At 58.8% G+C, this 14,418-nt stretch overlaps 2 protein-coding genes across 7 annotated transcripts in view; one reads left to right on the forward strand and one right to left on the reverse strand.

Moving 5' to 3' along the window:
- SNAP47 (synaptosome associated protein 47) overlaps positions 1 to 2,900 on the reverse strand; it is a 66,875-nt gene extending 63,975 nt beyond the window's left edge. Inside the window, exons 1-2 of one of the 3 annotated variants that reach the window (XM_087430263.1) lie at positions 848 to 863; positions 346 to 481 (exon numbers count right to left, since the gene is read on the reverse strand). In XM_087430263.1, the coding sequence (XP_087286389.1) occupies positions 346 to 384 (39 nt within the window). In that variant the 5' untranslated portion in view covers positions 385 to 481; positions 848 to 863. Of the gene's footprint in view, positions 1 to 345; positions 482 to 847; positions 967 to 2,580 lie in introns of those variants that run through there. The other 2 variants (XM_004420498.3, XM_087430262.1) reach the window with 2 other exon arrangements.
- Positions 2,901 to 3,279: 379 nt separating this feature from the next.
- On the forward strand, positions 3,280 to 11,371 carry JMJD4 (jumonji domain containing 4). 4 transcript variants are annotated; one of them, XM_004420560.3, is made up of 6 exons: positions 3,280 to 3,662; positions 3,798 to 3,963; positions 5,862 to 5,987; positions 6,345 to 6,612; positions 7,198 to 7,344; positions 7,870 to 11,369. In XM_004420560.3, the coding sequence occupies exons 1-6, from the start codon at positions 3,392 to 3,394 to the stop codon at positions 8,170 to 8,172; spliced, it is 1,281 nt and encodes a 426-aa protein (XP_004420617.2). In that variant the 5' UTR covers positions 3,280 to 3,391; the 3' UTR covers positions 8,173 to 11,369. The 4 variants fall into 4 exon arrangements, with proteins under 4 accessions (XP_004420617.2, XP_087286392.1, XP_087286391.1 ...); XM_087430266.1 differs by lacking the exon at positions 7,870 to 11,369 and adding an exon at positions 7,692 to 7,861 and having other exon boundaries at positions 3,290 to 3,662; XM_087430264.1 differs by having other exon boundaries at positions 3,292 to 3,662; positions 6,345 to 6,558; positions 7,870 to 11,370.
- The last annotated feature ends 3,047 nt before the right edge of the window (positions 11,372 to 14,418 follow it).

The following is a 14,418-nucleotide window of genomic DNA, read 5'->3' on the forward strand; positions in this document are numbered from 1 at the left end:
TCAGGCAATACCTATCTGAATTTCCTATTTCCCCCATGAGGCAAACTTAAAACCGTACTGCCCCAATCATTAGACCATTATGAATACTCTGCTTCCTACTTTTCCTGTTTGCCTCCCATGATCTGCACTCACCACAACTAGAATCGAGTGATTAAGGAGCATCTGGTCAACACACGGCAAGATGCTGACAGTGTATTGCTAATTTCTTAAAAAGGTTAAAAACAGCAAAAGCTCACATATATAAATTTACATACATATAAAACAGAAAGAGAGAGACTGTGTGTGTCTGTGTGTGTGTGTACAGGGAGGCAGACACAGAATGTGAATGAATAAGTGTATGCATACCTGTAAGGTCAGATCTATATCAAAATAAAAAATGCTCATCTCGGGATGGGCTCACCGGTGACTCTTTTTCTCCACTTGAACCTGCCGGTGCATTCTCACTTGCTGCCATACACTGGCCCAGTGAAGAACTCCACACCTTGAGCACACAAGGCACCATGAGGTGGACGGGGAGGGAGCACCGTGCACCCGGAATCACACAAGCCCTCACACTGCTCCACTTGCTAGAGACACTCTCCACCACCCATCCCATCTCTCCCTGGGCCTCAGACTCTTCCGAACGCACTGTCCTCCTAGTCCTTCCCTCCTCTACCTTGCCCCACTTCGGTCCTCCCCCTTCTCCTCCTGGGTAAGCTTCATACCCCTTGGGAAGAGTTGCCCCCCAAGTCCCCCTCCAAAGCTCAGAGCCCCAACATCCCCAGAACCTCCCTTACCCCACCTGTAAGGGTACACAAGACTACACTTTCGTCGTTTAATAAAGCGGAGCCAGTTGCCCCTCCCTTACCTTTGGTGTCCCCTTTGATCAGGAATGAGATGAACCAGCATCCAGATCTCATAAGGCAGTCACCACCTGCCAACTGAGAGCTGTCAACACGCCTCCAGAACCGTCCTGTGTCTCTCATCAGGCGCATCTATGGTCCCTCAAGGAGAGCAGAGAGGTCTTCACTGCTCTATCCTGCTCTACTGAGCGTGACATGTGAAGCGCTACCCAGCTCTGCACTCTCCCGCAAGCTCTTAACACACATGTAACCTGCCACGCTCACACAGGAACAAATCTGTTTTCTTGCTCGTCACGTTAATGTCAGTTGGTGTGTGTTGACAGGACGTTTATTTCTCAGACATGCTGAGACCCTGACGTAGCGCCCCCACCCATGTTCCCACTCAGATGTCCCCCCATTTCAGGCCGTCAGTCTGCACAGCTTTAAATTCCCACCCTTGATCCTCCACACTTTCACTTCAAGCCCTCTCTATTCCCCCACCACCCCCTGAAAGTCCTCACCATCTCCCTAGGCCCCCACCATGCCCCTATGTCCTCACCATCCCCCTAGGCCCCCATCATCCCCCTAGGTCCTCACCATCCCCTCCAGGTCCTCACCATCCCCCGAAGTCCCCATCACCCCCTCCAGGTCCCCATCATCCCCCTAGGCCCCCATCATACCCCTAGACCCCCACCATCCCCTCCAGGTCCCCATCATCTCCCTAGGTTCCCATCATACCCCTATGTCCTCACCATCGCCCTAGGCCCCCACCATCCCCTAGGCCCCCACCATCCCTTCAAGGCCCCCACCATCCCCCTAGGCCCCCAATCCCCTAGGTCCCCAACATCGCCTCTAGGTCCCCATCATTCCCCAGGTCCCCACCATCCCCTCCAGGTCCTCACCATCCCCTAGGTCCCCAACATCACCCTAGGTCCCCCTCATTCCCCAGGTCCCCACCCTCCCCCAGGTCCTCACCATTGCCCTAGGCCCCTAGTGTCCCCTCCAGGTCCCCATTATCCACTTAGGCTCCCACCCTCCCCTAGGCCCCCAATCCCCTAGGTCCCCAACATTGCCCTAGGTCCCCATGATTCCCCAGGTCCCCACCATCCCCTCCACGTCCCCACCATCCCCCAAGTCCTCACCATCGCCCTAGGCCCCTAATGTCCCCTCCGGGTCCCCATTATCCACTTAGACCCACACCATCCCCCCAGGTCCCCACCATCCCCCCAGGTCCTCACCACCGCCCTAGGCCCCTAGTGTCCCCTCTGGGTCCCCATTATCCACTTAGGCCCCCATCCTCCCCCCCGGCCCCCCCCCTCCCCCCAGGTCCTCACCACCGCCCTAGGCCCCTAGTGTCCCCTCCGGGTCTCCACTATCCACTTAGGCCCCCACCATCCCCCTGGGTCCCCACCATTCCCCCAGGTCCTCACCACCACCCTAGGCCCCTAGCGTCCCCTCCGGGTCCCCACTATCCACTTAGGCCCCCACCATCCCCCCAAGTCCCCACCATCGCCCTAGGCCCCTAGTGTCCCCTCCGGGTCCCCAGCATTCCCCTAGGCCCCCGGCATCCTGCCGTGGTCCCCACCTGTGGCCCCTGTGCCTCTCTGTCAGCCCAGCCCACGTCCCACCACCGTCCCCAGTCCCTGGGGCACTGGGAAGAGGAGGGGTCCTCACTGTGGCAGCAGCGGCGCGCTGCGCGAAGGGAGGGCCGGAAGGGCTTGGGGCACAGGCCGAGCCGCAGACTAGAGACGCCGCTTACCTGAGCCGCTGCGGAGGCTGAAAGGCGGCGAGATCCAAGACCCCCGCCGCGGACAAGCGCAGACGCCGGGCGGACTCGGAGCCGGGCTGGAGGCGCTCTGCGCCTGCGCAGGGTGAGGGCCGCAGCTGGCTGCAGGCGTGCGCCCAGAGCCTGGCCCACCGCGTCTCGGGCTCGGGCAGGAACTCCGCCCGCGGGCTCTTGGTTCCGCTTGGCTGCGCGGGGCTGACCCGGGCCCTGAGCGCCTATGCCTCGCAGTTTTCGCTCCTGCCGGCGCGGGGCCGTGAGCCGCGGTGCCCACAGCGTCTGCGCCGGAAGTAGTTTAGGAAGTGCTTCCTTTTTCACTTCCCAGTTTAAAGAGCGGGAGTAGGGAGTGAGGAGGCCGGGTTCCTGGTCCACGCTCCCAGCTCGGCTGCGGCGTCCCCGGAGCCGGGCCGCGGCGCTGGCCCTCCCGACCCCGGTGACCCCCGACCCCGCAGACCCCCAACGCCCGGCGACCCCCGATCCCAGCAGCTTCCCCCGACCCCTGGTAGCTCCTCCTGCCCCCGGCAGACCCCCACCCCCCGGCGACTCCCCTATCCCAGCAGACCCCCGCCCTCCCGCGACCCCCCGATCCTGCAGACCCCCACCCCCCGGCGGCTCCCCAATCCCGGCAGACCCCGCCCCCGCGAGACCCCGATCCCGGCAGACCCCGCCCCCGGCGACCCCCCGACCCCTGCGACTCCCCGATCCCGGCAGACCCCCACCCCACCGCGAGCCCCCGATCCCGCAGACCCCCGCCCCCCGGCGGCCCCGGGCGCGGAGCCTGGCCGGGATGGACCGGGAGACGCGCGTGTTCGCCGAGAGCTACTTCCGAGGCCTCCGGGGGCGTCCCCCTGGCGGGGTGGCCCCGGCCCCCGCCCCGGCCCGCGTGGACTTCATCGCGGAGCCGGCCTCCTTCTCCTACGCCGACTTCTTCAGGGGCTACCTGCTACCCAACCTGCCGTGCGTCTTCTCTAGCGCCTTCACCGCGGGCTGGGGCAGCAGGCGGCGCTGGGTGACGGCCGGCGGGCAGCCCGACTTCGACCACCTGCTTCGGATCTACGGTGGGTCGGGGGCGTCGGGGGAGGGGGCGGGAGTGTCTGGAGACGGCGTGCGATGAGCCGGGCGGGCGGGCGGGTCCAGGAGCCTGGGCGGGCGGGAGGACCCGCAGCACAGTCCGCGCCTGCCGGTCCTTGCAGGAGACGTGGTCGTGCCTGTTGCGAACTGCGGGGTCCGGGAATACAACTCGAACCCCAAAGAGCACATGCCTCTGAGAGACTACATCAGCTACTGGAAAGAGTACATCCAGGGGGGCCGCTCGTCCCCGCGGGGCTGCCTCTACCTCAAAGACTGGCACCTGTGCAGGTACGGGGCGTCGGTTGGTGTGCGAAACCTGCGCTCCTGTGGTGGGGCGGGTCCCTCTCTCCGGCGGGGCCGGCTCACGATGCGGCTGTGAGGAGCGTGGGCCCGGCAGAGCCAGACGGGCGTGGCTACCCCGTCTTCTCTGTCGGGTTCGCCCAGAGCCGACGCTCCCTGCCTGTCACTGCCATCCGTCCTCTGGGGCGCCCCGGGACTGGCCTCCCCTCTCTAGCCTCACTTCTCCAGGTCGGGCCCTATCTCGTCGTCCTGGTCTGCAGCCAGTCTCCTGACCGGCTGCCCGGCCTCGGGTCCTGCACCCCACTGCTGGGCTGGCTGAGGTCGATCTTTCCAGCAGGCCTGTGTCCCACCCGCGTCAAGTTTCCGCCGCTGAGGAGCAGCACCAGCTCTCTAACGAAGCTGTTCCCAATGTGCCCACCCGCCTGGAGCTCACATGAGCCGCCCTGAGAAGCCGCTCGCCTGCAGGGTTCCCGCTCTGTGAGGCGGTCCTTGGGTTTTGTGTCCGTTTCCCGCACCCAGGGGTGTGCTTTTCACAGGCAGAGAGGGGGTCACAGTCAGCTCCCACCAGCTGGCTCAGGGCCTGGCACCGAGGAGGTGCTCAGTTAACGCTGGATGAACCAGTGAACAGCCGAATTCTTGTTTTACTGACGTGGAAACTAAGGCTCAAAAGGTAAAGTGAGACTAGAATTCGGGCCCTTGTGATCCCCAAGACAACGCAAGAGTGCAGGAGCCACGGCACTACCCACTCGCAGCTCACCCTGGGTGTTCCCCCACTGCTTCTCCTCGGCCACAGAGAGCTGGCCAGGTAGATGGTGGATCAGGTGCCACCAGACACTGGTCCTGGCCTCAGGGCCTCAGACCCAGACACTCATGTACTGTGGAATTGGGCTTCAGATAAGCAACAAGTGGTTTCTTTGGTATAAATATGTCCCGAGTCTTGCACCGGGCCTACTTGTCCTAGAAACTTGTTCATTGTTTATTTGAAATTTAGTTTGACTGAGTGTCCTGTGTTTTCCCCGGCAACCTTAAAAATAAAGAGAGCAGAGGAAGGCCTGGGTCAGACAGGCCGTGGTGGCCATGAGAGGTGATATCTGAGCAGGGTTTCAAAGGATAAGTAGCAGTCTGTTGGCGCACAAAGGCACGGCAGCAGAGGAACTGGCGTGGTTTGGGGAACTACAAGTGGTTTGGTGCTGCTGGGGCTCTCCTCTGTCCTGGCTTCTGACCAAGTGATGTGTGAAGAGTCCAGAGCCTGTTCCAGCATGTCGTTGGTAGAGCCTTGTTCTCCCCGGGGCTGATTCAGTGTGCTCTGTGTTTGGGGGCCCATTGGTTGGGTTGTGGGAATGGACCAGGGGAGTGAGGGGTTGAGAGACTGGGGGCAAAAAGGACCTCAGTGTAGAGGGGCCATCCTGCCTGGGCCTGTGGCCTTGCATCCACTCGGCAGAGTTGAGGTCACTGGTGTGGTGAAAACGCATAGGAGACCCATGAATTTGGGGAACCAGCATGATGCACGTAGAACCCCAGCTCAACCAGAGGCTGAAATCCTGGAACTGGTGCAGGAGGGGCCCAGAACGTCTGGGTCGCTGCCTGTATGGGTCGTCTAGACCGTATCACAGCACCCCCAAAGCCATTTTATCTGCTTTCTACCTGGTTCAGTCATTTGGGTGGGGCTCAGCTGGGGTCTCTCGGGGCTGTGGTCATCAGGTGGCTCGATGAGGGCTGGGTGGTCTGAGGTGATCCCATTCAGCCTAGCAGTTGGTGCTGGCTTCAGAAGGCAGGTCAGAGTCACTATGTTCCAAAACTGTCCTGCTATCTCACGTGTTTGGGGCCTGGGTACCGGGAGGTGGGCTCGTCCCACTCGGGCTGCAGCCTCGTGCCATTCTCTAAAGGGACTCCTCGGCAGAGGGCGTGTTCACTCTGCCCGTGTACTTCTCGTCCGACTGGCTCAATGAGTACTGGGATGCCCTGGGCGTGGACGACTACCGCTTCATCTACATGGGGCCTGCCGGCACCTGGTAACCGCCTGTCTGCTCCCACCCCTGCCCTACACCCCATGCCGATCACTCCCCTGAACCTTCCTGCTGGCATGTCAGCTGTTGCCCAGCGCCTCTTGGAGATTCCCATGAGCCAGGCCATGGAGTCGGTGCCAGGTCTGGCATTTCCAGGCTTACTTCCCCTCTCTCCTCCGTGGCTCCACCCAGAGCCTGTGCACCTCTTGCAGGACGTTCTGGGGGGGGAGGTTTGGCCGCCCACCTGGCTCATAGGCCAGGTGTGACATCTGGGTACCTCAGGCCTTTGAGCGCAGCCAGCCTGTTGATAAGAAGCAAAGCCCACACCCAAGCCGCGAGACACCAACAGGATCTCTTGCACAGGTCGCCATTCCATGCCGACATCTTCCGCTCCTTCAGCTGGTCCGTCAACATCTGCGGGAGAAAAAAGTGGTTCTTCTTCCCACCTGGGCAAGAGGAAGCCCTGCGGGATTGCTATGGTGGCCTGCCCTACGACGTGACCTCTCCCACACTCCTCGACAGCCGCCTGTACCCCATGCGCGAGCACTGTAGCCCACCGCTGGAGGTCACGCAGGAGGCAGGCGAGATGGTCTTTGTGCCCAGCGGGTGGCACCACCAAGTTCACAACCTGGTAGTGTGGGCACTCCCTGCCCCACACGCCCGTGACCTGGCCCAGACAGGCCAGGGAGACATGCCACAGGGCCCCGCCAGGCTGGCGCTGATCCCCATTCAGCTGTGCCCTCAGGCTGCCCAGCGGCCCTCCTCTCCCTCACTGCCTTCCTGGATGCCTTCTTGTCATGCCGTCACCCCTCCTGATCCCAGAGTAGGCAGGCTGTTCCTCTGGGAGAGCCTGGGTGTGGGACGGGCAGGCCGCAGACTGGCTGGTCCTGTGTTGGGCTGTGGCCCACTGGTTCTTGCATGGAGCACTGCTGGAAGCCCCCAGCCCCCGTTTCCCTCCCTCCCATGTTGCTTTCCTGGACAGCAATGGGCAATGGGTCCTCACACAGTGGGGTTGTCCCAGTCCCTCAGGGAGCCCCACTCTGGGTTAGCTATAGACTTGGATGATCCCAGCCCTGCTCCCTCTTCCCTCCTGGCCCCCATTGGGAGACAGGAGCAGCCCCTCCCAGAGAGGCGGCCTGGGAGGACCTCAGGATGGGAGGAGGGGACAGTGCCTGCCGTGGGCTCATGGGGACAGCCTGCGCCCTGCCCCTTGCAGGAGGACACCATCTCCATCAACCACAACTGGGTCAACGGCTGTAACCTGGCCAACATGTGGCACTTCCTGCAGCAGGAGCTCTGTGCTGTACAGCAGGAGGTCATCGAGTGGAGGGACACCATGCCCGACTGGCACCACCACTGCCAGGTGGGGCGACCTGGGGACGGGGGGGCTCACCAGGGCCAGAGCTGGGACAGGGAGGGGCTCACCAGGGCCAGAGCTGGGACGGGGAGGGCCTCGCCAGGGCCACAGCGGGGATGGGGAGGGGCTCGCCAGGGCCACAGCGGGGACGGGGAGGGGCTCGCCAGGGCTGGACTGCAGTCAGGGGCAGGGGAGTACTCACCAGAGCCAGGGCGGCAGGGGGGAGGGTGTTTGGTGGCCCCTAGGATAACCTGCAGTCTCGGGGAGGGTATGGTCCGTAAGGCCTGAGCTTCAGTGTTGGTGGCATGGTGGCCGCCAGGCCTGCCTATGCCAGGGTCATTCTGGGCTTCTAGGCTGCGGAGCACAGACCTATCCCATCACTGGCTGGCTCCCGTGTGTCTTGGTCTCCATCCTCGAGGACTGGACTGTGTCCCCGGGTCATTTGCAGCCTGTTCTCTGTCCACAATTAGCAGAAACTTGCCTGGAGCTGTGAGCGAGCGGCAGCTCACTGGCTGCTCCCCTCTGGCCCAGGTCATCATGAGGTCCTGCTCTGGGATTAATTTTGAAGAATTTTACCACTTCCTCAAAGTCATCGCTGAAAGGAGGCTTCACCTTCTGGTGAAGGGGACAGGCCCTGGAGAGGTGGAGGACGGCAAGGGCGCCGAGCTGGGCCCCCAGCAGGCGACTTTCGACGTCGGACGGATTGCCGAGGTGCTGGCGTCCGTGGTGGCCCACCCCGACTTCCAGAGAGTGGACACCAGCATGTTCTCACTGCAGCCAGAGGAGCTCCTCAAGCAGCTGGAGGAGGTTGTGGCCACCGCTGCATCCCTTTAGTGTTTGCTGCAAGGATCAGCAAGACACGTCCTGACGGGACCCTCGAGGCACTGGTGTGGAAGGCAGTCGCCCTGCTCCAGGGTCCTTTTGGAAATACAGCTCCATCCTCCCGTGTGGCCTGGGACACGTCACCTCCCCATTGAGCCTTGTCACTTCAGCGTCCCAGGCACAGTTCCTGCTCTTATGGGGTCTCATACTGTCCTGGCTGTCCATTGGCATCCTTGGGACCCTGGTGCCTGTCCAGAGGGTCCAGGCTCCTTGTCCTCGTGAGGCCCAGCCAGGACTTGGAACTCTGGATCCAGTGAGGGGAGGGTGGGGAGGTGTTGGTAAGTTGGACCTGCAGCCAGGAGGCCGGGAACGTGCTGGGGGCTCAGGAGTCAGGGTGGCCACACCTGCTGTTTGCCATCCAGGGTCACTTTGCAAGCATCGTTTGATTCATCAACCACTCTTTGCACACTCAACCTGCCCTGTCCAACTTCCAAACCTTGCACATCACCTCTGTGCCAAGCAAAAATCAATCATTGCACAGTGTTCTATTGTTTAAACTCTGCACACTTTTCTGCACCATCCGCTTTCCACTCTTTGCACACCTAGTGCCACTCCGGTAGTCACGGTTTTAGTGTTCTCCAGAGAAATGGAGCCAATAGGATATATGTGGAGAGAGATGTTGGGAGCTGGTGTGAGGTCTGCAGGGCAGGCTGGAGACCCAGGGAAGAGCTGATGTGCAGTCTTGGCTCCGAAGGCTGAGCACTTGGGCACAGTTTCTGTATGCAATCTAGAGGCAGAATTGCTGCTGCTTTGGGAACCTCGGTCCTTGCTCTTAAGGCCTTCAGCTGACTGGATGAGGCCCCCGCACATGATGGAAGGCAATCTGCTCTACTCAGAGTCTGCCAAATTAAATGTTAATCACATCCAAACAATGCCTTCACAGCGACATACAGACTGGCATTGACCAGACCACTGGGCACCATGGCCTGGCCGCGTCGGCACATGCGATTGACCATCATCATCACTCCCCACATGTTTTCTGGGATTTAGCGGTCACTCGTCCATCCAGCACCTCTCCGACGTTCGGCAGTGTCTGCCTGCACGCTTGCTGTGGGCGATTCAACAGCCACTTGTGCACTCATGCTGCACCATCGACTTCTACACCTGCCCACACACTGCCATTTTACAGTCGCTCTTTGCACACTTCCCTGAGTGTTTTTCAACCACTGTTTCAGCATGCTGTGTGATTAAACTACTCTTTGCACACTCACTGGGTTGGGCAACCATCCTTTGCACATGTTCTGTGCCATCCAACTTCCTTTATTTGCATGCCCACTCTGCCATTTAATCACTCCTTGCAGATTTGCTGTGTGTAGTTCAAACGCCAATGTCTACGTCATTCTCCGGCTTCACACTTTGCACACCCATTGTTCACCAAAGTCACTGTTCACACACTCGCCATATGCAGTTCAACAAAGAACTTATGCATGGGCATTTTGCTCGGTCCAGCTCTCAGTCCAACATGCCCTCTGCTGCATTTAACAATTGCTCTTCCTGTGCTCACCATCAAACTTTTGACTCTCAAACACCCACTGTGTGCTATTCAACAATGTCTTGTTGCGCACTCACTGTGCAAGAGTCGCTCTGAACACTCACTGGGGCCAGGTTAGCAACCACTCTTCACCTTTCTGCTCCTTCCAGCTCCCCCTCCTGCATAGCCATTGTGTGCCATTTGACAGTTCTTGCATACTCACTGTGCAAATCAGTAACCACTCGTTGCACAGTAGGTCAATTCATCACTCTTCCCTTGCACATTAGTTCTGCACCACCCACTAAGCCATCAATGATCAACTTCTTCACAATCACGACGTGATCCAACAACCACTTGCTCTGTTTCGCTCTATCCTATGTCCACTTCTTGCACACCCACTTGCATTCAGCAGTATCTCCTTGCACAATCCCTCTGGGCCTGGCAGAGGTGAGCCCTGCTATGTGTCTGGGTGACACTTGTGGCCATTGGGGAGGAGGGGGACAACTCAGAATTGCCCCACAGTTCATCTGGCTCTTATCTTTACGGGCTGTGTACTCGGGGGGTGTTGAAAATACTGAACAGGCTGGAGGCTCTGCTGCGCCTACTGTTGGCCCTTTGGTTCCCGATCCTGGGGAAGCCCCAGGAGGGCACTCGATGAGCTCAGGCAGTATGTTTCCCACCCGGACTGGAAGCGTTCCAGTATTTAGCTAGTAATGCTGTGTCCATACTGCCCATGGACCCTCAGCCGTCAGGATGCGTCTTCCAGCCCTTCCCTTGGGAAATGTTCACACCCCATGACGTTCATCGGGCCCAGCTAGAGAAGAGTGACCGCGGTGTGCCTGGCGGGAGCTGGGGCCGGCTAGGGCATTTCTGGTTAAAACGGTTATACTAGGCATTGCAGGGAAGCTCATGGAGCGAAGCCCAGCTGTTGGCCTCAACTCGGCACCACAAATCTTTCCCCTGCATAAGAAATAAGCAGGAAAAGGAATTGTGAGGTCAGAGACAGGATCCCGGGAGGATTCAAATCCAGGTTTGGGCCCCCGAGGGGGACTGAGAATGGAAAGTCCCACCTGCCAGCCCTCAGTCCATTTGCTGATGGTCTTCCCCTGGCTTGTCCTTCCACATGGGATGTTCCTATCTGTTTTACAATTTTCCCCGCTTAGGGCTGATGAAATTCCAGAGTTTGACCTTGGAAACTACAGTTTCCCGACGTGGTCAAAAGATACCTCAGCAAAAGAAGCAGAAAATGTTCCCTCTTCCTCCCAAATGGGAAGGCAGCCACTGTCCTGGGGCAGGAGGTGGTCTTGGCAGGTGTTCCTGTGGAAGACGCCCACGTGTCAGTGGTTGTGGCTCTCCCTGTGGAAGTACCTTCAGCCTCTGAACCCCAGGAGTTCTGGGGGACTGTGAGCTCCTTGTCTGGTTTAATGGTGCTGAAGCAAATGTGTCCACTGAGGGGGCGTGGGCATGTCCTTCAGCAGCTAGAGAGGAGAGGCTGGCCCTTCTCACTTCTCCCACCTAAAATAAATGGATGGCCCTGCAAGGCTTCTTATGGAACGAGGAACGAGCGAGTCTGTGTCTCATTTCAACACAGGAAATGAAAGAACAAAACCACAACTCCCAGGCTCTAGTAGAAACAGGATTTTAATATAGTATTCAAGTGTAGCCTTTGCTGTTCACAACAAATATTGTCCCAATTGGTTTTTTTTTTTTTTTTTTACCTTTTATACACAAATTCAATCACCCTCTCACCTCCTCCAAAATCTTCCCTTCCTACCGGCCCCACCTCTGTGGTCCCAGAATGCCCTTGGTGCCTGGCCCTGGCGGTGGTGCAAGAGAACATCAGTGGGACTCGGCCGGCCCCTTCTCACTCACCTGGGGAAGAGTGTAATATGTCGAGGGGCTTCCTTTCCCGGGGGAGGGAGAGAGGCAAGTTTCTTACTCTCAGTTGGCCTTGGTGGAATCTGAGATTCTGTCTAGCCTGAGAAAGGCGACAGTGGTGGGAGGCAGGGCCAGGACCCCTAGCAGGTCATGGACAGGTGCGGTAGACACAAGAACTGCAGTCAGACCCAGTGGGTGAGGGGGTGCCCGGGGTACCTGTGGGCACAGGTGGCAGTGCCCCTACCTGCAAGGAAGAGGCAAGTGCACAGAGGGCAGTGCCCACTGGCAGTGCTCTTCGGCTAAAGGCAGCGAGTCCTCTAGTTCCCAGAGAGCAGAAGGCACCTGAGGCAGCAGGTGTTCCGCGGGAGTCCAGGTCAGCATGTCAGCTGTCAGGCCTCGTGCCAAGCCAGAAGAGAGGTCCAGTGGTGAAACAAATCTGGAGGTGGCCTGGGCTTGCAGCTTGGGAGGGAGGTACCAGCTGGCCTCCAGTCTGTAAGTGTTTACCCAGCCAGCCACACCCTGGAGAGGATGGTCCTGAGGCTGGCTATTGCCACGGGTCAGTTAGAAGATGCCCTTTTTGAACTAGAAAAAGAGCAAAGGAACCGTAAAAAATACTACAGCAGAGATGAATGTAATAGCAGAAAAGCAATGAGAAAACAAAATTGTTTCTTTGAAAAAAATGGACAAAGCTTTAGTGAGATTGACTAAGAAAAAAGTAGAGAAGACTCAAATAACTAAATCAGAAACAAAGTCAGGACAGCACTACCCAAGCAGTGCTACAACTGGTGCCCAGAGATGGCGGGAGGGCAGCAGAGTCAGAGGACCGCAGGTGGAGGTCCCCACGGGGGCACCCCACACCCCAACAGCCCATGCTGGGCAGTTCAGCCCTCCCTGGAGGAGGGGAGGGGTCCTCCTTCCAAAGAGGAAACTGAGGCTGGTGCTTGCTTTCCCTCCCCTGCCTAGAAAATCACCCTCAAGGGAGGCCAAGGTGGGGCCTGGAGGGTGCTGTCCACTCACCAGACCAGGGCCGGACCGCTAGCCTCTCCCCAGGTCGCCAGCTCAGCTGGAGGGATCTGCCCTCTCCTGGAGCCCACTCCCTTCCCTCTATTCCATTTAGGGGTTGGGGACCCCAGGGTGCCTCTCAGACTCGTTCAGCTTCTACCAGTGGCCACAAGAGGCCTGGCCTTGAGAGGAAAGTCACTCAAACACCTCCTTCCCGGCATTTGGGGCAGAAGCCTGGGCCAGGCCTCGCCTCTGCCACGCCAGCCCCCAGGGCCCCCACACTTGCTGTGCTAGGCCAGCCCCACCAGTGAGAGCAGTCGTGAGGGTGTGGCCTGGAGGAGCCCTCAGCAACTGCAGCCTACCAGCAGGACCTCCACTCCCAAATCTCAGGTCACACGACCCCTCCTCAGGGAAGCCACCTCTGACCCCTTCGCCTCTCCTCGAAAACAAGACCTCATCCTGACAACTTCCTGCCTTATGTGCCCTGCCCTAATTTCCTCCCCCCCCCATACTGGAACCCCATGAAGACAAGGGTCAACATGACCTGGGCGTCCGTGTGGCCTAGGGACTGGCGTGGACTGAGGGTTATTGTGGCTTGAGGGCCAGCACGATCTGGGAGCTGGAGTGGATGAGGGCTGGCGTGGCCTGGAGGGCTGCATAGCCTTGGGGCGGGTATGGCCAGGGGGCTGGCGTGGCCTGAGGGCTGGTGTGGCCTGGAGAGTGGGTCACAGTGGTGACCTGGACTGGACTGGCCGCTTGGGCTGCCCTGTGTTACCTTTGGGTTCCTCCTGCCGAATGGCCAGAGGCATTGGATATGAGGGCTGACCAAGGTCCAAGCATCTGAAAGGCCCTCACTCAGGTTTCCTAAGCCCAGAGCCTTGGGTGGTCAGGACACAGCAGGACAACATCTCCCGCTCTGGAGCATCTCTGCCCACATGAGCTGGGCAGAGATAGGGTTCCCTATCTCTGTCACTCTCTCTGTCTCTCTCCCTCTCTCTGTCTCTCTCTGTCTCTATCCCTTTCTCTGTCTCTCTCCCTCTCTCTGTCTCTCTCCCTCTGTCTCTCTCTCTGTCTCTCTCCCTCTCTCTGTCTATCTCTCTGTATCTCTCCATCTCTCTCTGTCTCTCTCCCTCTCTCTGTATCTCTCCCTCTCTCTGTAACCCTCTGTATCTCTCCCTCTCTCTGTAACCCTCTGTATCTCTCCCTCTCTCTGTAACTCTCTCTGTTTCTCTCCCTCTCTCTCTCCCTCTCTTTTGTAACTCTCTCTGTCTCTCTCCCTCTCTCTTGTCTCTCGCTGTCTCTCTCCCTCTCTCTGTCTCTCTCCTCTCTCTCTGTCTCTCTCTCTGTCTCTCTCCCTTTCTCTGTCTCTGTCTCTCTCAATCTCTCTCCTTCTCTCTGTAACTCTCTCTGTCTCTCTCCCACTCTCTGTCTCTCTCCCTCTCTCTGTAACTCTCTCTGTCTCTCTCCCTCTCTCCCTCTGTCTGTCTCTCTTTCTCTGTCTCTCTCCTTCTCTCTCTCTTTCTCTGTCTCTTTCCCTCTCTCTGTCTCTCTCCCTCTCCCTGTCTCTCTCTGTCTCTCTCACTCTCTCTGTAACTCTCTCTGTCTCTCTCCCTCTCTCTTGTCTCTCACTGTCTCTCTCCCTCTGTCTGTCTATCTATCTGTCTCTCTCCATCTCTCTGTCTCTCTCTGTCTCTCTCCCTCTCTTTGTAACTCTCTGTCTCTCTCCCTCTCTCTCCCTGTCTCTGTCTCTCTCCCTCTCTCTATCTCTCTCTCTCTCTCTCTCCGTGTCTCTCCTTCTCTCTGTAACTCTCTCTGTCTCTCTCTCTCTGTCTCTGACCCTCTCTCTG

Source organism: Ceratotherium simum, chromosome 4 (assembly GCF_057802395.1).
Source record: "Ceratotherium simum simum isolate JZ-2026a chromosome 4, ASM5780239v1, whole genome shotgun sequence".
NCBI classification, from domain to species: domain Eukaryota; kingdom Metazoa; phylum Chordata; class Mammalia; order Perissodactyla; family Rhinocerotidae; genus Ceratotherium; species Ceratotherium simum.

Bases quoted from the DNA above. Each gene is read 5' to 3' on its own strand.
- JMJD4 (XM_004420560.3), top strand. From the start codon at position 3,392: ATGGACCGGGAGACGCGCGTGTTCGCCGAGAGCTACTTCCGAGGCCTC. The intron at 6,613-7,197 runs GTAGTGTGGGCA...TGCCCCTTGCAG, and splicing joins ACCACCAAGTTCACAACCTG to GAGGACACCATCTCCATCAA. The intron at 7,345-7,869 runs GTGGGGCGACCT...CCTCTGGCCCAG, and splicing joins ACTGGCACCACCACTGCCAG to GTCATCATGAGGTCCTGCTC.